This window comes from Sminthopsis crassicaudata, chromosome 3 (genome assembly GCF_048593235.1).
Source record: "Sminthopsis crassicaudata isolate SCR6 chromosome 3, ASM4859323v1, whole genome shotgun sequence".
Taxonomy (NCBI): domain Eukaryota; kingdom Metazoa; phylum Chordata; class Mammalia; order Dasyuromorphia; family Dasyuridae; genus Sminthopsis; species Sminthopsis crassicaudata.
Window position 1 is genome coordinate 538195534 of NC_133619.1, and position 27709 is coordinate 538223242.

A 27709-nucleotide genomic window follows, 5' to 3' on the forward strand; every position below is an offset into this window, starting at 1 on the left:
ATTCTGAGCCCTTCAGAGGAGCTAGACTGGACCATCACATAAAGCTACTTCTCTTATTTACACTTTTTAAAGCATATACCCCACATCACCATACTCATATGGCAAATAGTTTTTTTAATTAAAGCTTTTTTTTTAATTTTCAAAACATATGCATAGATAATTTTCAACATTTACCCTTTCAAAATGCTGTGTTGCAAATTATTTTTCTCCATCCTTTCCCCCCATTCCCTCCCCAAGTAATCTGATTTGTTAAACATGTGCAATTCTTCTATACATATTTCCACAATTATGCTGCACAAGAAAAATCAGATCAAAAAGGGAAAAAGTGAGAAAGAAAACAAAATAGAAGCAAACAACAACAAAAAAGTGAAAATACTATGTTGTAATCAATACTCAGTCCACACAGTCTTTTCTCTGGACATAGATGGGCTCTTCTTCATCACAACTGGCCTAAATCACCACATTGTTGAAAAGAACATCAAAACTGAACATCATATAATCTTGCTGTTGCTGTGTAAAATGTTCTCCTGGTTCTGCTCACTTCACTTAGCATCAGTTCATTTCTGAATTCAGGCCTTTTTTTTTTTTTTTTTTTTTTTTGGCTGAGGCAGTTGGGGTTAAGTGACTTGCCCAGGGTCACACAGCAAGAAAGTTTTCAAGTGTCTGAGATCAGATTTGAACTCGGGTCCTCCTGAATTCAAGGCTGGTGCTCTATCCACTGCGCCACCTAGCTGCCCCGAATTCAGGCCTTTCTGAAATCATTCTGCTGGTCATTTCTTACAGAACAATAATATTCCATAACATTCATATACCATAACTTATTCAGCCATTCCATAATTGATGGGCATCCACTCAGTTTCCTGTTCCTTCCCATTACAAAAAGGGCTAATATAAACATGTTTTGTACATATAGATCCTTTTCCCTTTTTTATGATCTCTTTGAGATACAGGCCTAGTAGAGACACTGCTGGATCAAAGGGTATGTGCAGTTAGATAGTATTAGTATTAGTCCCAGTTTTCCAATATCCTCTCTAACATTCATCATTATCCTTTCATGTCACCCTAGCCAATCTGAAAGATGTACATCAGAGTTGTCTTAATTTGCATTTATAGTAATTTAGAATATTTTTTCATGACTAGAAATAGTTTCAATTTCCTCATCTGAAAATTGTCTGTTCCTATCCACTGACCATTTATCAATCGGAAAATGGCTTGTATTCTTATAAATTTGAGTCAATTCAATATATATTTAAGAAATAGGGCCTTTATCAGAACCCTTGCATGTAAAAAAAAAAAATACTTAGTTTACTGTTTCCCTTGTAATTTTGTCTGCAATGGTTTTGTTTACATAAAAAACTTTTTTACTTAATATAATCAAAATTATCCATTTTGTATTCCATAATGTATTCTTCTTTTCCACAGATGTGAGAGGTAGAATTCTTCTACTTTGCTTATAGTATCACTCTTTATGTCTAAATCATAAACCCATTTTGACCTTACCTTGGTATAGGATTAGGTGTGGGTCAATGCATATAGCAAATATTATGTAGAATAATAGCACAGAAAAGATAAGTCACAAAAGGATTACCTTGGAGCCTTCTCTCTGACTGACTTTTGTAATTATATGTCCAATATTGAAATTCCCAATAGAAGTATATGTCCTTTAAAGCCAAAATGACAGCCTATTGCTTTCTACTCATCATCCCCCAATCACCTTTCCTTTCTGTACTAAGCAGATTTATAGGATGTGTCTGTTGGAGTTTTGTATTCTCTCAAAATTCTGATCCACAAGAGAATAGACCTTTATTCTTCCACTGCTGGAATATTCCTAGACTTGTTCTTTACTAGAAGATAGGTATCTGGCACTGTCTGCTCACTCCTCAAATTCAGTTTATAATGAGAAAAGAAACTGTCCTCTGTCCTTTCTCTAGATATAACACTTGTCCTTTCTGTTCATTTTTAAATCTTTGGCCTTTTCCCTTATTAACACCTATAACTCAGATTTACTAATTGGTCTCCATTTAGTCAACATACATATTCTATTGACTGATTTCTGATTGATCTTTTCACTTTGAATACTTAGCACATAGAGTAAAGCCTATATCCTATTCAATTCAATAGATATTTAAGTATCTATTTGTTATGGATGGAAAAAATATATAGCTCCTTCTCTGAAAGAGTATACAGTTTTCTGAGGGAATTCAACATGTGGAATAAATATGAAACAATGAAAAATAATGTTGGGCAAGATGAGATGCAAAAAAAAAGTACTTTAAGAAAAATCTAAATAATAAGAGAACTTTTTCTGACAAATGTTGAAGTGAATTGGAAAAAATGAGATATTAATGTATTGTTGGTGGAACTGTGAACTGATTTAACCATTCTGTGGAGCAATTAGAAACTGTGTCCAAAAGGCTACAAAATCATTCATACCCCTTTGACCTTACAATAACAACAGGAGGCATGTATTCCAAAAGAGATTTTTTTTTAAAGGAAAAGAACCTATATGTATATGTGTGATATATATATATATATATATATATATATATATATATATATATATATATATATATATATATATATATATATGTGTGTGTGTGTGTGTGTGTGTGTGTGTGTGTGTATGTGTGTGTGTATACATATACATATATATATATATACACATATACATTTACATACATACATACAAAAACATATTTATAGAAGCTATTTTCTCAAAGCAAAGAATTTGAAATTGAGGGGATATCCATCATTTGGGAACAGCTGAATAAATTATGGTATATAATTATGATGTTATACTATTATGCTATAGGAAAGGACACTCTCAGAAAAATCTGGAAAGACTTCCATGAGCTCATGCAAAATGAAATGTACTGTGTACAAAATAGCAGCAATATTGTAAGATGATCAGCTATAAATAACAGCAATACAATGATCCAAGACAACTTGGAAGGACTTATAATGAAAAATGCTAGCCATTTCCAGAGAAACAACTGATTTTGTCTGAATGAAGAGCGAAGCATACTTTTTTAAACTTATTTTTCATGAAGGTTTTATGGTGGGGTTTTTTGGGGTTTTTGGTTTTTTTTTTTTTTTTTTTTGGTGATGGGAGGGTCTGTTTTCTTTTGCAAGGCAACTTTAATGTAATTTTTTCATATGTGCCTTCCCAAAGGGAGAGGAGTAAAAGGTGAGGATCTAGAACTCAAAGTTTTAAAAACAAGTGTTAAAAGTTGTTTTATGTGTAATTGAGTGAAAATAAAATTTTAAATTAAAAAAATTTTTAGGTAGAAGAAAAGGAAAAAAAAAACATTTTCAACTATTTATATGGAGGAAAGCTTCATGAAGGAGGATGTATCCAAATTCGGGGGTAAAAAAGAAAGGGCTCCCTTTGCCAGTCTTATTTTCTTTTGATTCAGAATTCAATAAAAACTAAATAAAATGAGTATGTCTATACATGAATGGAATAGGAGAGAATTATGCATGAAACTATGAAACTTATGTAGAGCTTACTTTTCAAGTATATAATAAATTCAACATATAATTTTCAAAGCTATTCTATTTGTTTAAGATTTTTCTGGTACTTTTTTCCCTTGTCATTTTTTGAAAGGAGAGAATATTATTCATGAGGAAAAGAATATGTCTCATTCTCTATCATGAATCCATAGCTTCTCTAACAGATGATCCATAGACTGCTTCATCATTGGTCCTCTGAAAGCCTAGAGTTCTTTTATTTTTAAAATTTTATTGTATTTACAATATTGTTGCTATTGCATAAATTGTTCTCCTTTTTCTGCTTACAGCATTCATTGTCAGTCAATATGTCTATTCATGTTTTTCTGAAACTATCTTTTATAATTTCTTAACAAGTAATAATATTCCTTTACACTCCCATACCATTATTTTTTCAGGCATTCTCCAATGATGAGCACATTTGGCTCTAATTGTGTTACTACAAAAAGTACTATAAATAATTTTGTATAAATGGGTCCTTTTCCTCTTTGTTCTTTTTGTGGCATAGGACTAGTAGTAGTATTGCTGGGTAGAAGGATATGTACAGTTACTCTTTTCTGAATCCCAGTTATTTTCTTTTTCTTTCTTTCTTTCTTTTTGTCACCTTTTCCAACCTATTGGGTGTGTATAGGAAGCTTTGGATAAAGAACAAAGGAAGTGCCCTCTAGGTATAGGGTTGTGGGTGGAGTTGGGAGGGGAAACTTTAAAGAACAAAATACTGAAAATTAATAATGTGAGAGTAAGCAGGTTAGAGTCATAGCTGAAATGCCTTAAATCACAAGTTAAGGAGTTCACCCTATAAACAAGTTAAAAACTATTAATAAGTCAGATTTTTTCACTTAGAATATTATTTGGGGAGCTAAACTACAGATAAAGTAAAAAGGGGAGATACAGATTAAATCTATAAAGGCAGAGAAACCCATCTATTAGGACAGTTTAGAAGAAAGGAAATGGGCCTGAATTAAGGGAGTGGCAACCTATCAGAGACCAGGGGAAATGGTAAAACCAAAAGCCAAACAGGAAAGCTGAAAGAATAGGCAAGTTTAATAGAAAGCTTGACAGATAAGTTGTGATTCCTTTTGAGAAGTGGTTGAACAAAAAGTAGATCACAGCTAGATATTTAAGTCAGTTGAATGGAGTGACAAATGAAATTATAAAAAAGTTCCAATAACATAAAAGTCCCAGTATAGTTACATCAGAAAAGTTTATATTTTGAATGGATCCAGTTGGATGGATTTTTATATATATATTTGTGTGTATGTACATATATATATATATATTTGTGTGTATGTACATATATATATTTGTGTGTGTATGTACATATATATATATATATATATTTGTGTGTATGTACATATATATATTTGTGTGTGTATGTACATATATATGTATACATACATACATATATATGTGTATATATATGTGTATATATATGTGTGTGTATATATATATATATATATATATATATATATATATATGTATAATAAGTATACTTATATGTGTGTGTGTTAGAACAAGTTAGCTTCTTTCTTCTTGTTGTTGACTCATTTCAGTGGTGTCTTATTCTCCAGAAACCCATCTGGGGTTTTTTCAGCAAAGATACTGGAGTAGTTTGTCATTTCCTTGCCTTGCCTTTCCTTCCTTACAACTCCAGTCTTCTTGATCTATATCTTGCCATTGGACCCAGATGCCCAGATGGCTCTTACACAGCCCTCCTTCACTTAAATCCAATTCATCTACACATCATGGTCCTCTTCCAGAACAAAGATTGAGGAACTGAGTAGTTAGAATATTTGAGGGAGAATCCATAAATGTGTTGAGAAGTCTTCTAGTATGAAAGCAGGAGTTGGGGAGAAAAGAAAAATGTTAAGTTGCCTATCAAACTCATTGAGGCAGGATGGGGAATGTCTTAGGGATCTATAGATTATTAGGATTTTAATTGGACAACAGATATGAATACTATGAACTTCAAAGGAAGAGATACTGAGTGATAGATGAAGGGAGACAACCAAGGAGTATTCCAATTGCCCAATTCTATCAGTGAGCCAAAAAGAATGAAAGCATAGGCAGTACTGTAAGGTAATCATTGCTTTGTGCTGGTACAGATAGAAGTGGCTGTTTTACAGCAGGTTTTAGATGCCTGGCCCAGGCTTATTAGCCTTTCCTCAGGGAAAGATACACTATCTACTTCCTATCCTTGGATTCTTAAAATAAAAATAAAAATCAGATAATCTTTATAGTGCACTTAGCAAGGTATTTGAAACATGGCAGGCATTTAAGACTTGTTTTCCTCCTTCTTTACACTGAATCCTTTTTTTTTCTTTCAAGGCCTAACTCAGGCTTCACTTTATCCAACTACCACCAGCAGTAATATCACCATGCAGCTTCTCATGATCTCTTCCCTCCTCCCAATTAGCCATAAAATCCTGCTTGAATCTATTTTAGGCAATTATATTCTACTGAACTGAACTATTTGTATACAATCTTTATCTCCCTTACTACTTATACCCTCTTTAAATATAGAATGCATATTGATTTTCTTAACAGCTCTAAAAGATAGGTTTTATTATTATTCCTAGTCTACTGATTAAAACACACACACACACACACACACACACACACACACACACACACACACACCCCTCTCCACATATACCAAAACAAAACAAAACTCTAATGGTAAATGAGGACTTTAAATCTTTCAATGTAACATCTAGCAGTCACTTGGACAGAATGGAATTACAGTGCCTAGCACACGATTAGAAGCTTAATAAATTTTGTTGACTTGACTAGATGACTAGAGCAGGGTAAAACAAAGCTGTTCCCAAGGACAGCAAAATGTGCTCTCTGTCCATTTTGAAATGAACAACTTAGCCTCAATACCAAAGCCAAACCTTTACCAGACCTTTGCCTCGCTCCAACTCTTATTCCCAATCCTTCCCCACCACTCCCCCTCAAAAATAACTTCATGAAAAGGCTCTTCTGTGCCTGTTCCTAGTACCTTTGACCACTCTGAAAGCATAATGTGTCCTAACCAAATAATTTGTTCTTTTAATGTTTACTGTGCTCAAATATAGGAGGCTGAACACATATGCTCTTTTCTATTCTATTTTTAATACTATTCAGTGCCTTCTCCCAATGTAATATATTTTGAAGCTTATAACCTTCACAACAGGATAGTTCACCAAAAAATATTTCAATATATCAATATTTCATTAATCTTTACCTCATTAAATGGGCTATGGGCAATAAAATTTAAATTTAGTATCAGTTTTCCATAGCATTTTTCTTAAACAAAGAACTGTGACATTTAAAAACTAGGAGAGTAAGAAATTAAATTTTGGGGAAGGGAGCATAGAGAAACTCATTTTGCTACAGAAGACCAGGCCAAAATTATTACAGGTTGATTTGTATTCTCTAAAACATTAATTCACCAAAATATATATACAAATTAACATTCCAATGCATTTTGTACTATTCCATTACTTGCAAAGCAAAATAAAAAGTTAAGGATAACTTTACTTCAATTTGCATTTTTAAATGTTGTATAATTTGGCAAAAATGCTCTAACTCAGTTTACAAGGAAAAACACAATTTCCTGTAATTAAAATCAAGAAATAGCTGAAGCCAAGCTCTATAGATTTCTCTTCACTAAGCTGACACTTGAAAGAAAAAAAAATGAATATCTTGGCTAAGATCAATTACATATGCATTAAATTTAACCCACAGAACACCAGTATGACACACTAGATTATGAACTGGATTTGGGAGTCACAAATCTCCTGAATTTTGTGCTAAGACATTTTTATGCTGAGACATTTATTAAGTGTATGCCCCTGTGCAAGTCAATTCATCTTGGATAGCACCTATTTAACAAGGTTATTTTGAAACACAAATAAGGTAATATGAGGGAATTGCACTACAAACTTTATAAATGAGATATAAATATCAGTATAAAATTATATTACTATTTTTAAAAATCATTCCAGTATTTCAACAATCTATGATTTATAATCATTGTGTATACTTTGCAATACTATAACTTAGTAGGTGACCTATGAGGGTTACTATGCCAGAAAAACAATTCTTTTGAGGACAACCTAGGGTTCAGAATCTCAAAACTCAGCTGAACTGGTCCTCAACTGTTAGATACTCATCCCATTACTGGACCCATTCTCAAAGTCTTTCCATTTGGGAAGATCTGCCAGAGATTATATGCTCTTGGCTTAGTCCATGAGAATCAAAAGCCATTGCCACACCAGGATAAGGCACAGGAAAAGGTCATTAGAAAATAACAAGACCATTATTTCAAATGGAAATCAAGCCTGGAAGTAACACAAGACAACTTGTCCAAGAAACACTGAAGAATACATTGCATATGTCCAAAATATAATTATAGGCAAAGCCATCAAGAAAACTTATGATTGTTTTTATACTGTCGTTATATTATTTTAGCAAACCAAGTGAATCTTCTTTAAATTTAGGTGCTAAGTAAAATGCAATTATCTGAAAATAATTTTAATGGGGATTCTTTTTTCCTGTTTAACATATGATTTTTCTATAAGTTATATATTATATCTCTTCTACATCAAAAATAATCTAGTCTTATCAAGTAAAAATGAGAGTTACTCAGGTGTTTCCCCCCACCTCCCCCTGCACATCAGAGTGATACATCAATTGCTGTTATTTCCTGGTCATCTGAAACAATGTGGTATATTGTTTTCTCTGCCCTTTACTGCACTACTGCTTACCCTTCAGCCCAGGAGAAATTTTTACAAGTTTGTCAATTTTTTACTATCAAAAGGTCTTTACTTTTTAAAAACCTATAAACAAAAAATAAATCTTCTTTTTCATTATGTCTTGCCTCTCCCACTATCTCCTCTCCTCCCATAACTCTTCTGATGACCCAAAGTTGCTGTGGGCAGTATGATTTATGGTAAAAAATTTTAATATTCTGCTGGTTTGTGGCATAGTTTTGTGTTGAAGCAGAAACTTAGGTCTATTCACTAATAACATCCCAACATAGCACCATCTCTGATCTAATATTTAGAAGTTTAAAGGCACTAGCAGTCAATGTTTTTATATATCTTTACTTTCCCTGATGTCCTATTTAAACATAGCACAAAGTTAATAGCAAAGCAAAACAATGAAACATGGATAGTATTTCTTTCTTTCCTTTTTTTTTTTAAATGGTGAAATGTAGAAAAGTTACTTCAGAGGAATTTAGTGTTTCTGCTTACTAACAAAAAGTATTAGCCTACACTGTGATGACTAAAATATTCCTTTGAGCAAACTTTTGCAAAATAATAATAATAATTAGATTTCAATCTTCTGTGCAATTATAAAACTCTAGACTTGGCCTGTGAAACAAGGATAGATGGGAAAAGTGGAGAGCTAAAAGGGCTAAGTAGGGATTTTAAAAAAAAGCAATCTTTCTAGAAATACAAGAACTCTTTGTTGTCCAACTCTTCGTGGGATTTGCTTAGCAAAGATACTGGAGTGTTTTCCTTCTCCAAACCATTTTACAGAGAAGAAACTAAGGCAAAAAGGGTTAAGTTACTTGCCCAGGTTCTCATAGCTAGTCTGAGGTCAGATTTGAAACTCAGGAAGATGAGTCTTCCTGACTGCAAATCCAAAACTTTATCCAAAGCACCACCAAGCTATACAAATAGTATAGAAGGACAAAAAATGGAGAGAATCACAGACCTTACAGGATAATAAGAGCATAGCTAGAACTCTAAGATAAGTTGTTTAGTCTATTGCCTCCATTTTACATATGAGGAAACTGAGGGCAAGAGAAGTTAAATAAATTGCTCAAGGTCACACAATTAGTTATCAGAGATGGGATTTGAACCCAAATTTTCTGCCTCCAAAGTCAGTGTGCATTCTTCATTGTGCCAAAACCTAATGTCCATTGGTTCATCCCAGGGTAGAGAATATTAGAACAATATGACTTTATTCCAGGCATTTTGTCTTAACTTTTTTTTAACTTTTTAAATAATAGGCAGAGTCAAATCCAAGAAGAAAAAGTTTAAAGAGTAGGGGCAGAGGAAGAACAATTAACAATTTACAACCCAAAGATCCCAACTTTTGGGATAAGAATTCACTATTTGACAAAAACTGCTGGGAAAACTGGAAACTAGTATGGCAGAAATTAGGCATGGACCCACACTTAAAACTGTACACAAAGATAAGATCAAAATGGGTCCATGATTTAGGCATAATGAAGGAGATTATAAATAAATTAAAAGAACATTGAATAGTTTACCTCTCAGACTTATGGAGGAGGAAGGAATGTATGACCAAAGAAGAACTAGAGATCATTATTGATCACAAAATAGAAAATTTTGATTACATCAAATTAAAAAGATTTTGTACAAACAAAACTAATGCAAACAAGATTAGAAGGGAAGTAACAAACTGGGGAAACATTTTTACAATTAAACGTTCTGATAAAGGCCTCATTTCCAAATATATATATAAAGAGTTGACTCTATAAGAAATCAAGCCATTCTCCAATTGATAAATGATCAAAGGATATGAACAGACAATTTTCAGAGGATGAAATTAAAACTATTTCTACTCATATGAAAAGGTGTTCCAAATCATTATTACCAGAGAAATGCAAATTAAGACAATTCTTAGATACCACCACACACCTGTGTCAGATTGGCTAAGATGACAGGAAAAAATAATGACAAATGTTGGAGGCGATGTAGGAAAACTGGGACACTGATGCATTGTGAATGAATCCAACCATTTTGGAGAGCAATCTAGAATTTTGCCGAAAAAGTTATCAAACTGTGCATACCCTTTGATCCAGCAGTGTTACTACTGGGCTTATATCCCAAAGAGATACTAAAGAAGGGAAAGAGATCTGTACATGCAAAAATGTGGCAATTCTTGTTGGAATGGCTAGGATCTGGAAAATGAATGGATGCCCATCAACTGGAGAATGTTTGGGTAAATTGTGGATGAATATTATGGAATATTATTGTTCTGTAAAAAATGACCAGCAGGATGAATACAGAGAGGCTTGACGAGACTTACATGAACTGATACTGAGTGAAATATTTATTTGAATACACTTCAACAATGATACTGTATGAGGATGTATTCTGATGGAAGTGGATATCTTCGACAAAGAGAAGATCTAATTCAGTTCCAATTGATCAATGATAGACAGAATCAGCTACACTCAGAGAAGGAACACTGGGAAATGAATGTGGACTACTTGTATTTTTGTTTTTCTTCCCAGGTTATTTTTACCTTCTGAATCCAATTCTTCTTGTGCAACAAGAGAACTGTGCGGTTCTGTACACATATATTGTATCTAAGATATACTGTAACATATTTAACATGTATAAAACTGCCTACAATCTAGGGGAGGGAGTGGAGGGAGGAGTACAAGAGATAATGTTGTAAAAAATTACTCAGGCATATGTTCTGTCAATAAAAAGTTATAATAATTTTAAAAAACACAATTTACATAGGGTTCCCAAAAGGAAATGTAGTTTTAGTCTATTAAAGCTCAAAACAGCACTAAGAGTTGTGGGATACCTGTACTTTAAAGTCTAAAAAGTGTTTTTTCTCACAGTAACACTGTGAAAAGTGGGGCAAGTATTATTATTCCCATTTGAAACATGAAGAAAGAGAAGCTGAAAGAGGCTAAGAGGTCTCTGAGGTCACATAATAAATATTGCAATTAAGTGTCTAAAACCTCTCTGGAGACAGATACTGAATGAAAGGGGTTCTGGATTTGGAATCAAGTCACGTACAATTGTGAGATCTTAGGCAAATCACAGCCTCTCTGGGGCTCAGCTACTTTATCTGCATGAGAAGAGATAGCACTAGATTATCTCTAAGGTCTCCTTCAGTTCTAAATCTCTGTTCCTATGATCTTTCCAAACTCCAAATTGGGAACGTTCTTGGTGATTTGTCAGTCTACAAAGCACACATTTAAATCTAGCAATCTAGCCTAAAGTTATAGTACAAATTCCATAAGGATGATATCAGTTACAAGAGGAAACCCTGTGCTTGAATAGGAATGTATCCATTTTCCCAACATGTGGATCAATTTTAACAAGAATCAATTCTAAATTTTCCATGATGTCAGGGTCCTGGCTAACTGATTAGCACTGGAAAGCCCTTAGGGCAGGGGAGAGGCTCTTAGACAAAGAGCAAGTAACTAATATCATCAGGCCAGAAATACACATACACTCATAACATACATCACCCCCTCAGGGACACAGACACCATAATACCTCTAGGAAGGCAAATTAGTAGAACATATTATCACATGAGAGACATGTTCTAATTATCTGTACTTTTACTTCCACCTGCCCTTTTGTCTAGCTCTGCTAATAAGTATCAAAATTATGTTATTTAGTTCATTCATATCTTCTTTTATTTCTCCTATACCCCAAATATATACATTTTAAAGTTTTTTTCTTTATTATTAATGAACTTGACAAATATCAAGAAACAAGAACAGCTCTAATAATAGAAAAAAACAGGATCATATAAGAAATTGTGACTCTCCACATGGCTTGGATAGTTCATTTATTTGAATATTTAGATTTAACTTAGGAACCCTGCATCTCTGTGATTCAGAAAAGTAAAGTGTGATTTACAAAAGTTAAGAATAATGTAAGCACCAAAAGTGGAATATGAATCCAGGATCTTTGGTTCTTGAAGTCTCTTCTAAACTTATTACTGCTCTCCTATGTTTCATTTTTTAAGACTGATTCTCTGTTGCTCTTTTCTTTCTTTCTTCCTTTCTTTTTTTCTTTCTTGCATAATTACATTGCCTGACTAACTTTTCTTTCCACCCCACCGAAAAAAAGGCCTTTCTTATAACAAATAATATATAGCAAAATAAATGCACACCTTGGGCAATACAGAAAATGCACATCTCATTCCATATCTCTCTTTAAAGGGAGAAAGTAGTAACTCTTCTTCATCAATCTTCTGTAGTTGTGATGTCACTGTGTCATCATAGTTCTTAAATTTTTTATAGTTTTGTTTACAATGTTGTAATCATTATAAAAGTTATCCTGCTGGTTCTGTTCAATTTGTATCAATTCATATAAATCCTTCCATATTACAGTGTAACAATATTACTTTAGAGGTATAGATGTTGATATGCAGCAAATTAATTAAGACAGTGCCCCTCAAAGAAAGAATAGAATAATCACTACAAACTCTAGACCTATTCTATACCAAGTATCACCTATGGAATTTAACAAACATAAGAGGAATTGTTAATTTTCATTAATGTTCCTTATACAGTTTTTGATTGCATAGTTATTATAGTACCCTAAAGCGCACCGATAAATTAAATTATTTCCTCAAAGACCATCAAATTTTAAAATTGGTCCCTACTTACAGCCTAAATGAAGAGTAAATCCCAGCTCCACTGATATTAGTTTGTGTATAAAGTTGTTCTCTCTTCACATCTTTATCTTAGAATCTAGAAGACTCAAAGAGACTTCTCTATTCTCTGCTTGTCTCTCTGACATGCCAACATTTTATGAGAAGAAAAATACATACAACTAGGTCTTCAAGACAAAGTTACATAATAAAAGAAATAATGCAAAAGGTTCTGGGAAATGATTACTTGGAATAAAGAATACCAGTAGATTATTTTAAGACTATTACCTTTATTTTTAAATGTCTTTTACAAATGCCATATTCTATATTATTGTTCTATAAAAAACGATCACCAGGATATTTTCAGAAAGATCTGGAGAGACTTACATGAACTGATGCTAAGTGAAATGAAGAGAACCAAGAAAACTTTGTACACAGTAACAGCAAGATTATATGATGATCAATTGGGATGGACTTGGCTCTGTTCAGCAATGAGGTAATTCAAGGCAATTTCAATAGACTTGGGATGGAGAGAGCCTTCTACACCCAAGAAGAAGACTGCGGGGACTGAGTGTGGAACACAGTACATTCACCTGTTTTGTTGTTGTTTGCTTAATTTTTTTTCTTTCTCACTTTTTTTCTTTATTATCTGATTTTTCTTGTGCAACATGATAAATGTGGAAATAAGTTTAGAAGAATTGTACAAGTTTACCTGCTATGTAGAAATGGAGAGTGGGGGAAAGGAAGAGAGAAAAAATTTTGGAATACAAGGTTTTACAATGATGAATGCTGAAAACTCTCTTTGCATGTATTTTGAAAATAAAAGGCTATTTTAAAATAATAATTAATAAAACATTTTATAATACCATATTCTATATTATCTTTCATTAAATGTCATTTAAATTTCAACTAAGATATCATATCATCATCATCTATCATATCATCATCTTACGAAGGTACCAGGTTCTATTTATTATCTGTATGACCCTGGGCAATTAATTTTAAGCTTTTTCAGTTTTTTTCTTCAACAGCACACACATCATAGATAATCTCCAAAATCCTTCTACTTCTAAATCTATCATTCCATGAACCTTTATTTCTAAGGATTTTTTTTCCTAATAGAATATAAGCCCTGGCAATTTCTAAAAAGTTACAAAAGCTTCAAGTATGGGCCAAGAAATACCTTGTATATATTTGCCATTGAAGATAAGTTTTAAAAGCCTGATAACAAGGTTTTCCACTCAACAGCTCCCCCCCCAAAAAAAAAAAACCCTACCTAATCATTCATAGAGACTACCTCCTAAAAGAAAGGAAAAACTGGAATTTTGCTTCAATAGAGGGAGTATCCATATTCCCCCAATGAATCCAAAAATCTTATGGATCCTTGAAATAATGAAACAATAAAGTCAAATCAAAAAATATGGTTCTGTTTTTGAGAACTTTGTTTATATCCTATGACTACTGATCCATTGAAGAATGGCATATGTGTATGCATGTGTGTATATATACATATATATGTATATAGGTAGGTATGCATATATACACACATGTATATATAGGTATATATACACACATGTATATATACACCATCTGCCTATATGCATCTATATACATATTAGTTGTCTATTTATCTTGAATACCAACCTTTATGCAAGAAATTAAATAAAATTTTCCCTTGTTGACTACTTGCTTTTTTTTAATGCTACATGCATTAATTTTGTTTGTCCAAATGGTTTTGAATTTCATATAATCAACATGATCTGCCCTTCGTATTCTAATACATAAAACATATTTGTAGTAGTACTTTTTCATAGTAGCCAAGGACTGAAAACAAAGTAGTTGCCCCTTGTTTAGGGAACAGCTAAACAAATGTTGCTATATGAATGCAAAAAACATTACTGCCCTATAAGAAGCAATGAATATGATGACCACAATCAGATGTAAAGTTCACAAACAGATGTAAAGTGAAATAAGCAGAGCCAAGTAAACAATACATAAAAAAATTAGAAACACTGTAAATGGGAAGAAGAAAACTACCTCCCAAAGCCCTTAAATTACTTGTTTCGAAAATAGAGACCCTGCAGCTTGCAAAAGAAAAAGAATCTTTTTTTTTTTGGTAAAGAATTAATGCTATCCCAAATTAATACTTCTTTGGCATAGATGTGACTGTAGGCAATACTTTTGAAGACCAAAATAAAAATTAACAAGAATTAATATAAAAGACATCTCTTCTCAAATCCTTTATCAAGGTGGATAATCCACAGTATAGAGCATTGCATATAAAGACTTTTTTTTTAAGTGCAGTGATTGATTTTGCTAATTATTTTTCTCTTCCTCTCCTTTCCTTTCATTAAAAAATTGTTACAAGAGATGGTTCTGTGAAGGGAAACATATGAAGAGAGGGGAAAATTAGTAAATAATTTTGTTAAACAAATGAGTTCTTGATATATAATAACATTTTGTTTTTCTTACTGAAGTAAGCCCATTATAGACTTATATAACTAACTAAAATAATCAGAGAATGTGTATGACTTGCAGTTTACTCTTTTGGACACTATGAAGTGAAAGTGATTTAGGAAAACAACTTTCTTGTTCTCAAGAAGCCTACATTCTTTTAAGATAACATAATGGAATGCCATATCTATTTCATCACCTCTAGAATATCAGGATTGGAATTCTATATCATCAAAAATTTGTAAGGCCTCAGCAATTTTGGAGGTTCTAAAAATCAATTTGTTAAGTGTTAGATGGGGAAGATATGCTTACTTAGGAGAAAAAGATTAATGCAATTTTAGGCTACATTAAGAGAAACACACTGTTAAGTACTATGAGGGTGATGTTACATCCTGCTCTGGTCAGACTACATAAAGAATATTGAGTTCAATTTGGATAATGAACTAAAGAGGGTTAAAAGGAATATTTGACCAGCATGGTAAAGAGCTTTAGGATTATACCATTTGAGAACTGGTAAGTAGAATTTTAATAGGAAAAGAAGTAGGTAAAAATTAAGAAAAATTTTCTAAAACTGAGAATTTGCCCAGAAGCTGGGGAATTGGGTGATACAAGGAAGTATATTATGTTCAAGGATCCTGCCCCTGAACAGAGATAGTCAAGCAATGGTTGAATGACTACTTATTGAAGCTCACTATAAAAGGGACTATGATAGCTAAAACAAGGTATCAGTTAAATTGGATGGACTTTCAATTAGACTCTCAATTCGCTTCCAACTCTGACATTCCATAATTCTATAAATATAAAAATTATCATTCTGACTAAATTCTAAAGTACTTGGGAAAACAAATCCTACCAAAGTCCAAATAGTCTAGAAACACACAACAAACTATTTCAAAATCCTATTTTTCCTGTTCAGTCTAGACTACAATTGATTCCCTCCTTCCTTTCTTTTTCACCCTCCCTCCCCCCAATCTTTCTTAAAGGAATTTTCAGTTTTGGACAATTCAGATGGCATAAAGAATTCACTGGATAAGAATGTTGGTATGTTAGCACACACCTAACATTTTTTTCCAACAGAAGTTAAATTTACAACCAAAGACATCAGAATTCGTATGCTCATTGAGTTTTTGTTTATCTTTTTTTCTTTATCTAAGACAATGAAAATAATTGAATGATTTCTAAATTTACTGAACTCTATAGAAAACAATATCTAACTTAAATCTCAATATTATTTAATAATCTAATAAATCAATAATTACATTCTGAAAAATTGTTACAAAATTTAAATCAATAAAGGAAAAAACTGTTATTAGAAAAGAATATAAAATCACCAACTATTGCAAATTCTATTTGAAATTACAGATTCTTAGTTTAAATCAAACTTAATCATTTCCAGGTTCAAGGTTCATTTAGAACTGGCTAGAATGTGGCATTAAGTTAAAAGAAAATAAGGCTTAAAAATATTTACCAAAAAAAAAAAAAAAAAAAAAAAAAAAAAAGGTTCATTAGACTTGCTTAAGGATTAAATTGCTCTCACAAACCTGTAATTTGATAAATCGAGTGTAAATGAATCAGTAGCATATGGATTAAATTTCCCTTGAAATATACACCAGTTTCAAAATGATAGAAAAAATGCTTAATAAAATGCTTTTGGTATTCTCCAAATCCCTAAGTGTGTGAAGGTCAGTTTGAGATAATTCCCTAGCCCATAATAAGTCTTCCCAACTTTTTAAAAAAAAGTTATTAGAAATAGGTTATTACTGTTCATAAAATTTCTAAAGTTATCAAATTATTTCATTTGTTCTGTAACACTTTAAAATATTCTTCCAAGTAGAAGGTACTTGTGTTAAAGGTGGATTTCTGCCTACCTCTCTCCCTACCTTATCTTTTTCAGTATCTAAAGCAATTAACTAAATTTGGTTTCATATCCCAAGGGAACTAGCAATGGAAGAAGTTAGCTGGATAAGAGAAATTGGAGTCATTTCAGAAATTGAATGTAATAAAGCAATGTGTCTAATTTCATGACAATATTCAGGCTACCATTTAGGAGGTAGGGAGTGGAGGAGGCAGTAGAGGGAAAGGTTGAGACCAGATTCATTGTTAATTTTGGGTACAATGCAGATTTCAAACATGATTAGAATGTTAAGCTTGATCTACCCAGGAAGATCAAACAAAGAAAAATAAGCAAAGATAATTTTGAGTTGACCAAGAACAGTAATTAATTTGCGAAGAAAAAGTCTAAGATGTCTCCAGAGTTTAACACAAATTAAGCTGGGTCAAAAACCCAGATATGGAGGAGGCAGATAAAACAGAAGAGTTATGGCTCTGTGTTGCCCCTGCAATCTGTTAGTTTTGAGTTAGTGAAGTACCACCTCTACTGAGTGGCTCAATTTGACCATAACATGATAACTGCCTCATTCTAACAAGTTAACTAGATTGAATTTCTACATAGGATCACTTAAAGGGATTATATTATCTTGTCCCAATTCAATATGGCAGCTAAGACTCTTGACCTCTCCTACTTGAACTAACTATAAATATGGTTAGGTACTAAATTGATTTAGCAGATTAAATAAAATCACATACATTGTCACATAATAGTCAGATAAAGAAATAAAAGTTCTTTCTAGTCATATGAAAAAATGCTCTAAATCACTATTGATCATAGAAATACAAATTAAGACAACTCTGAGGTACCACTACACACCTCTCAGATTGGTTAAAATGATAGGAAAAGATAATAATAAATGTTAGAGAGAATGTGGGAAAATTGGGACATTGCTGGTGGAATTGGGAATTAATTCTGAAGACCAATATTGAACTATCCCTGAAGTGCTATCAAACTGTGCATAAACTTTGATCTAACGGTATCTCTCCCAAGTCTGTATCCCCAAGAGATTATAAAAAAGGGAAAAGGACTCATATTATATTCAATCAACAATCATTTAATGAGCACTTATCTTCTAAGAACTTAGAAGATTTATATTCTATCAGATTCAATTACAGTGCCCCAACCACGCTTTTTAACTCCTTTTACAATTCCCATGATATTCCAAACCACTTCTACAGCTCTGGGAATGTAACAGAAGCAAGAACCACTGGTATTTAATGAATGGGATGAAGCAGAAAGAAGTGTGACATCATAAGACTTCCACTTAAGGAAGCTCACTTTGATGATAAATGAGAGGATAAACCACAGTGAGGAACAACTGGGATCTGATAGCAAGATGGCACCTGTGTGAGTAGAGAGATGGAAGCACATAGGAGAGATATTGTGAAGGTAGAAATAGCAAGACCTAGAAATGCATTAGCTGTTTGGGATGAGTGTGGGCAAGGTATAATGGATAACATTGGAGCTGTAAGCCTGAGTAACAAGAGATGATAGTATACTTAAAAGTAATAGGGAAATTTTGAAGAGACAAGGGGTTTTAGATTTGAAAAATGAGTTCTGTTCTGTTTTGTATTAGCTCTATTCTGTGGTAGTATCTATGTGAATGGAGAGAAAGGATATAAGATATTATACAGGTAGAAATAATATTTGGTATATCTGTTCATAACAACTTAGTAAATCAAGCCTAGGCTTGAAATAAAAAATAATTCAGATTTTTTTTTTTGGCTTAACAGTGACTAGGTTTTAGGGGTGTGTGTGGGTGTGTATGTGTGTGTGTGTGTGTGTAATTTAACAACACAAAAACACACAATCAATTTAAATGAAACAACAGAAAATAAGCACTTCACTAAGGGATAGTTCCAATTAAAGTACATTTCCTTATATCTTTCAAAGTTCCATAAAAGCATTTCCCTTCAGGCTCATGCCATTTATAATGCTAATCCTCTACTTCTATTCCATTTTCAGATTTTCCTTCACATTCTATTTAGTATCCAAGGTTTCAAAAGATTTCATTTTTTTTTCCAATGTAAGAGAGTTATCTTTTAGGAAAGTAACAGAGGAATAGATCTCCAAAAATATTTAATATAACAATATATAATGTGATTTCTAGATGCCAGCAAAAATAGAATGAAACCATGGAGTGGAATGAGTGTCTACACCAATGAAATTGGCATTTTTCAAACTGTCAAAAGACTTAGAGATAGAGCAATTCATCTTTAAAATTCCTTTCTACTTTACTTTAGTTAGTTAAATTCTGATCTAATAAATGTTACTTCCCTGTATCCAGAGAATAAAAATCAATAAACCACAAGGAGCTTACAAACAAAAAGATCTATTGTATCCCAAAGAGGTCATAAAGAAGTGAAAAAGACCCATATATACAAAAATCTTTTTAAGAGCTCTTTTTGTGGTGGCAAGGAATTGGAAATTAAGGGGATATGATCAATTGGGGAATCCATATATTCATATAAGTTGTGGTATATTAATATAATGGAATATTTTTGTCCTATAAGAAATGATAAGCAGACAGATTTCAGAACAACATGGAAAGACACACGTGAACTGATGTTGAGTGAACTGAGTAGAACCAGGAGAACACTGTATACAATAACAACATTGTGTGATAATAAACTATGGCAGACTTAGCTCTTCTCAACAATACAGTGATGCAAGACAATTCCAACAGACTTGTAGATGGAGTAAATAGATGGAAAATGCCATCCACATCCAGACATAAAACCATGGAGACTGAATGCAGATTGAAGTATACTGTTTTTATTTTCCTTTTTTTTTTCTTTCTTTCTTGAGGTTTTTCCCTTTTGTTCTGATTGTTCTTTTACAACATGACTAATATAGAAATGTTTAACATGATTGTGTGTATGTATATGAAAAATAAGGTGGAAGACCTAATTATGCAAAAACAAAAATCATAGCAGCATTATTTATAAACAGCAGAATGTTGGAAACAACTGAGGAATAGGTAAGAAAAATTCTAATATATACTATTCCTGTAATCCTACTAATGGCAGAAGTTGCAATCACTAAAAAGGACTGAAAACAGCATGGTAAAACTTATACAAAGTAATGCAAAATGAACAAAGCAAAACCAAAAGAATAATGAATGCAATTACTACAGCTACATAAATAAAGACAACTTTAAACAGTGAAAAAATTAAGATGAAAAAATATTGGATAACAATAATACTGACATAATATATTTACCTTTTCATTCTTTTAAAAAATGGATGCTACCGAAATGTGTCTGCATATATTAGTAATTACAATTACTCTTTGATGCTGTTTTATTTCAGTCAGTCAACCAGTATTTATTAAGTTCCTATTTCTGAAATTCTTATACTGTGAGAGCTTGAAATGTGGATATGTTGGTGTTTTGGAAACTGTGCCAAACCACAGTTTCATTGACCAAATAAATTGGGGGGAAATAAGATGCAAGTCATCATTTCTGAGTCTGTACAAATAGTTACATTTTAAAATGGCAGAAAATAATACATACCAGTCTTCTCCTCTCTTCTTCTACTGCAATAAGTAATCGGGCAAATTCTTTTAATGACTGAGCTAAAAAGAAACAAAAGAATTCATTAGTTTTCTCATATTAGAAACAAAATACACAAAAGTCTTATTCCAAAAAACATTTTCATATAAATTTCAAATGTTATCATGGCAGAACATATACATACACACACACACACACACACACACACACACACACACACATCTACATATAGTATATATATACTTATATATACTATATATGTGAAATATATATATTATGTATAGTATACATGTATATATACAAATGTTATACACAGACTTTTTCTAAATCCTTATATAATAAAATGTAAAAAACTCAAAGAAGCATAAAGTTACTATAAGTTGACTGAATATAGAATATGCCAAATAATAAAGGCATACTCTCTCCACTGGCAATCTAACCCCAACTTCTGAAAATGATTAATAAGATTATATCTTCAGTCCTAACCTCTCTCTTAGGTTTCAGTTTCATATTTGGAATAGTCTACCAGTTATTTCATTTATTTCTCAAAAAGTAAATTTAGCCACTAAGCCCTATCAATTCTGTTACTATAATGTCTTTAATGTTACCTTGTTATAGGCCAGAACTTGAAACAAGGTGCTAAGTCAGAAGAATTGATAGTGACAATAGTTATCTAATTTAGCATGGTGCTTAACAGTTCTCTAGTTCAGTACATACACTTAGTACTTATTATAGTTCTACAAGATTCCCACCTTTAAGAGAGAATATATAAGCTAGGAACCTCAGCCAGGATTCAGTCGGGGAGATTCAAAAGTCAGCTCAAGCTCTCGGAATCAAGACTACAGAAAGCCTCTTAAGAAAGTTAACCAGGCTGCAGGAAAGGAGACAAAACTTGGAAAGAGACAATTAAGGACTTGGACTTTAATACCTGGCTGCATTTGTAGTGATTACTGAACTGAAATAAAGGCTGCTCCCAGAAGCCCCCCAAGAAACCTGCTCCAAGAGAACATTACATTTGAAAGAGAATATTACATTACTTCTTCCTATTTCTACTAGTATTATCCATGTTAACCTATTTGTTACTCATATTGCCTAGAACAGACTGGTCTTTAGATTTGCTGGTCTAACTCTACAGTAGATCCAGCTAGCTGCATTACTTCTTTGGTAATCTTGAATTTAAAATTCATTAATTTCATAATCTAAATCAAGCTTTCATTGATATAGATTTTTCCCTACATTAGTGCTGATTACAATCTCTTCTGTGTTCTTGTCCTGTGAGGTGCTTAAAAAAAAATCAATTAATTTTTTTCTCTATTTCCCTTCTCTTTACAATTTCCCTAAAAAAAAAAAAAAAAAAAAAAAAAAAAAAGGAAAACAAAATCCTTGTGACAGCATACATGGTCACACAAAGCATATTCCTGCATTGGTTATGTCAAAAATAAATAATGATTCAATCAGGACTGAGTTTATCACTGTACTCCTTTTTATCAAATTTTTTTTTTAATTTTTTATTGTAGCTTTTTATTTACAAGATATATGCAGGGGTAATTTTTCCGCATTGACCCTTGCAAAACCTTCTGTTCCAACTTTTCCCTTCTTTCCGCCCACCCCCTCCCCCAGATGGCAGGTAGAACAATACATGTTAAATATATTAAAGTATATGTTAAATATGGAAATGCTATGTAGTAGTTCACACTCATTTCCCAGAGTTCTTTCACTGGGTGTGGCTGATTCTATTCATTATTGAACAAATGGAACTGATTTGGTTCATCTTATTGTTGGAGATGGCCATGTCCATCAGAATTGATCATCATATAGTATTTATTGTTGCTGAAGTATATAATGATCTCCTGGTTCTTCTCACTTCACTAAGCATCAGTTCATGTAAGTCTCTCCAGGGATTTTTGAAATCTGATGGTCATTTCTTACAGAAAAATAATACTCCATAACATTCATATACCACAATTTATTCAGCCATTCTCCAATTGATGGGCATCCATTCAATTTCCAGTTTCTAGGCACTACAAAGAGGACTGCCACAAACATTTTTGCACATACAGGTCCCTTTCCTTTCTTTAAGATCTCTTTGGGATATAAGCACAGTAGTAACACTGCTAGATCAAAGGGTATACACAGTTTGATAACTTTTTGAGCATAGTTCCAAATTGCTCTCCAGAATGTCTGGATGCATTCACAATTCCACCCACAATGTATGTGTCCCAGTTTTCCCATATTCCCTCCAAAATTCAGCATTGTTTTTCCTCTAGCCAATTTTAGAGGTGTATAGTGGTATCTCAGTGTTGTCTTAATTTGCATTTCTCTGATTAACAATGACTTGAAGCATCTTTTCATATAAGTAGAAATAGTTTCAATTTCATCATCTGAAAAATTGTCTATTCATATCCTTTGACCATTTATCAATTGGAGAATGGCTTGATTTCTTATAAATTAGAGTCAATTCTCCATATATTTTGGAAATGAGGCCTTTATCAGAACCTTTGTAAAAATGTTTTCCCAGTTTATTGTTTTACTTCTAATCTTGTCTGCATTAATTTTTTTTTTGTACAAAAGCTTTTTAATTTGATGTAATCAAAATTTTCTATTTTGTGATCAATAATGATCTCTACTTCTTCTTTGGTCACAAACTCCTTCCTCCTCCACAAGTCTAAGAGGTAAACTATTCTATGTTCTTCTAATTTATTTATAATTTCATTCTTTATATCTAGATCATGAACCCATTTTGACATTATCTTGGTGTATTGTGTTAAGTGTGGATCAATGCCTAGTTTCTGCCATACTAATTTCCAATTTTCTCAGCAGATTTGTCAAACAGTAAATTCTTATCTCAAGAGCTGGGATCTTTAGGGTTGTCAAACACTAGATTATGAAAGTTATTCATTATTTTGTCCTTTTAACTTAATCTATTACATTGATCAACTAGTCTATTTCTTAGCCAATACCAATAGTTTTGGTAACTACTGCTTTATAATATAATTTTAGATCTGGTACAGCTAGGCCACCTTCATTTGATTTTTTTTTCATTAGTTTCTTTGAAACCTTTTGTTCTTCCAGATGAATTTTGTTGTTATTTTTCTAGGTCATTAAAATAGTTTTTTGGGAGTCTGATTGGTATAGCAATAAATAAATAGATTAGTTTAGGTAGTATTGTCATCTTTATTATATTTGCTCGACTTATCCAAGAGCACTTAATGTTTTTCAAATTAATTAGATCTAACTTTATTTGTGTGGAAAGTGTTTTGTAATTTTGCTCACATAGTTCCCGATTTCCCTTGGCAGATAGATTCCCAAATATTTTATACTATCACTGTTTACTTTAAATGGAATTTCTCTTTTTAACTTTAACTGTTGGATTTTGTTAGTGATATATAAGAATTCTGATGACTTATGTGGATTTATTTTGAATCCTGCAACTTTGCTAAAGGTGTGGATTATTTCTAATAATTTTTAGTAGCATCTCTGGGGTTCTCTAAGTATACCATCATATCATCTGCAAAGAGTAATAATTTGATTTCCTCATTACCTACTCCAATTCCTTTAATCTCTTTCCCAACTCTTATTGCCAACGCTAGCATTTCTAATATAATATTGAATAGTAATGGTGATAGTGGGCAACCTTATTTCACTCCTGATCTTATTGAGAATGGTTCCAGTTTATCCCCATTACATATGATGCTTACTAATGGTTTTAAATAGATGCTACTGATTATTTTAAGGAAAAGTCCATTTACTCCTATATTTTCAAGTGTTTTTAATAGGAATGGATGTTAGATTTTATCAAATGCTTTTTCTGTATCTCTTGAGATGGTCATATGGTTTTTGTTAATTTGGTTATTGATATAGTCAATTATCCATTCCTGATATAAATCCTACCTGGTCATGGTATATTATCCTGGGGATGATTTTCTGTGATCTTTTTGCTAATATTTTATTTAAGATTTTAGCATCAATATGCATTGGGGAGATTTGTCTATAATTTTTTTTTTCTCTGTTTTGAACCTACTTGGTTTAGGTATCAGTACCATGTCTGTGTCATAAAAGGAATTTGGTAGGAGTCCTTCATTCCCTATTTTTTCAAATAGTTCATATAACATTGGAGTTAATTGTTCTTTAAATGTTTGGTAGAATTCACATGTAAATCCATCTGGTCCTAGGGATTTTTTCTTAGGGAGTTGATTAATAGCTTGTCCTATTTCTTTTTCTAAAATGGTGCTATTTAAGCAATTTACTTCCTCCTCTGTTAATCTGCGAAGCCTATATTTTTTAAAGTAGTCATCCATTTCCCTTAGGTTATCAAATTTATTGGCATAAAGTTGGACAAAGTAACTTCTAATTATTGATCTAATTTCCTCTTCACTGGTGGAAAGTTTTCCTTTTTCATTTTTAAGACTAACAGTTTGATTTTCCTCTTTCCTTTTTCTAATCAGATTTACCAAAGGTTTATCTATTTTATTGGTTTTTTCATAAAACCAACTCTTACTTTTATTTATTAATTCAAAAGGTTTTTTTTAACTTTCAATTTTATTAATTTCTACTTTTAATTTTAGAATTTCAAGTTTAGTATTTGATTGGGAGTTTTTAATTTGGTCTTTTTCTAGCTTTTTTAAGTTGCAAGGCCAATTCATTGATCTTCTCTTTCTCTATTTTATTCAAGTAAGCCTCTAAAGATATAAAATTTCCCTTTATTAACATTTTGGCTGCATCCCACAAATTTTGGTATGATGTCTCATCGTTGTCATTTTCTTGGGTGAAAATATTCATTGTGTCCATGATTTGCTGTTTCACCCAATCATTCTTTAGGATGATTATTTAGTTTCTAATTACTTTTTTAGTTTATTTACCCCTAGCTTTTTGTTGAATGATTTTTATTGCATTGTGATTTGAAAAGAATGCATTTATTATTTCTGCCTTTCTGAACTTAATTTTGAGGTCTTCATGTCCTAATATATGGTCAATTTTTGTATAGATTCTGTGAACTGCTGAGAAGAAAGTGTACTCTTTTCTTTCTCCATTCAATTTTCTCCAAAGATCTATCATACCTAACTTTTCTAATATTCTATTTACCTCTTTAATTTCTTTATTTTTTGTTTTGTGGTTTCATTTATCTAATTCTGAGAGTGCAAGGTTGAGATCTCCCATTATTATAGTTTTTCTACTTCTTCTTGCATCTCTCTTAACTTCTCCTTTAGGAAGTAGATGATACACCACTTGGTGCATATATGTTTAGTATTGATATTGCTTCATTGTCTATGCTATTCTTTAGCAAGATATGGTTTCCTTCCTTATTTCTTTTAATTAGATCACTTTTTACTTTTTCTTGATCTGAGATAAGGATGGCTACTCCTGCTTTTTTGATTTCACTTGAAACATAATAGATTCTGCCCCAGCCTTTTACCTTTACTCTGTATGTATCTCCTTGCTTTAAATGTGTTTACTGTAAGCAACATATGATAGGGTTCTGGTTTTTGATACAGTCTGCTATCCGCCTCTGTTTTATGGGGGAGTTCACCCCATTCCAATTTATGGTTAAAATTACTAATCCGTATTTCCTGCCATCTTATCATCCCCAGATTATGTTTTTCTTTTTCTCACCTCCCCCTACCCCCTTACCCAGTATTGGACTTACGGGTAACACTTGCCTCATGCAGTTCTCCCTCTTTAGAATCCCTCCCACCCACTTTGAATCCCTTCCCCTTTATTGTACTTTTCCCTTATTACTCTTTTCCTTTTCCCTTTTCCTTTCCCATTTTTTAATGAGGTGAGAGAAGTTTCTCTGTAAACCAAATATGTCAATTATTTTCTCTTTGAGCCAAATTTGATGAGAGTAAGATTCACACAATGTTCCTTCTCCTCTCTAAATTCCCTTAAATAAGATAGGTTTCCTTTGCCTCTTCATGGAATGTAGTTTCCCTCTTTTTATCTCCCTTTTTCCCTTTTACTGATACTATCCTCTTTCCATTTCTACTTCCCTTTTTTATGTTATATCAGTAAAATCGAATTATACATGCACTCTTTATGTATATCCATAACAGAAATACAGTTCTCACAAATTCTTTTTACCTTTTCCTGCTTCTCTTGAGTCCTATAGTTGGAGTCTAGCTCTAGTTTTTTCATTAGAAAGAAATGGAATTCAACTCTTTCATTAACTGTCCATCTTCTTCCATGGAAGAAAATGCTCAGCTTAGCTGGGTAGTTTATTCTTGGCTGTATTCCAAGTTCTCCTAATATCGGAATATCAGATTCCAGGCCCTTCAGTCCTTTAATGGGGAAGCAGCTAGATCCTGAGTAATTCTTATTGTGGCTCCTCGATATTTGAATTGTTTTTTTTCTGGCTGCTTATAATATTTTTCCTTAGTCTGATAGTTCTGAAATTTAGCCTCAATATTCCTTGGAGTTTTTATTTTAGGGTCTCTTTCAGAAGGTATTCAATGAATTCTTTCAAAGTCTATTTTACCTTCTGCTTCTATTACATCTGGGCAGTTCTCTTTGATGATGTAAAATAGTGTCTAGACTCTTTTTTTCATCATAATTTTCAGGAAGTCCAATAATCCTCAAATTATCTCTCCTAGATCTATTTTCCAGATCTATTGTTTTTCCAAGTAGATATTTAACTTTTTTTTCTGTATTTTTCATTTTTTTGGTTTTGCTTGACTGGTTCTTGATGTCTCAACAAATCATCCACTTCTATTTGTTCAGTTCTGATTTTTAATAAGTTATTTTCTTCACTATGGCTTTTTTTTACTTTTTGTATATGTCCAATTGAGTTTTTTAAATGAGTTGCTTTGCTCTATGGAATTTTTTTCCATTTCACTAATTTTTTTTTACTGTTATTTCCTTTTTCCAATTCACAAACCTACTTTCCTGAGAGTTCTTTAGCTTTTCCAATTCACAAATTCTGTTTCCCTGGGAGTTTTTCACCTTTTCCAATTCACATTTCAGAAAGTTGTTTT

General features: G+C 32.3%; 1 protein-coding gene across 1 annotated transcript in view; it reads right to left on the minus strand.

Moving 5' to 3' along the window:
- The window catches only part of ARHGAP42 (Rho GTPase activating protein 42), a 369352-nt gene that overhangs the window by 226003 nt on the left and 115640 nt on the right, over positions 1-27709 (minus strand). Inside the window, exon 3 of the mRNA XM_074304443.1 lies at positions 20742-20803. Coding sequence (XP_074160544.1) covers positions 20742-20803 — 62 coding nt within the window. The remainder of the gene's footprint in view (positions 1-20741; positions 20804-27709) is intronic.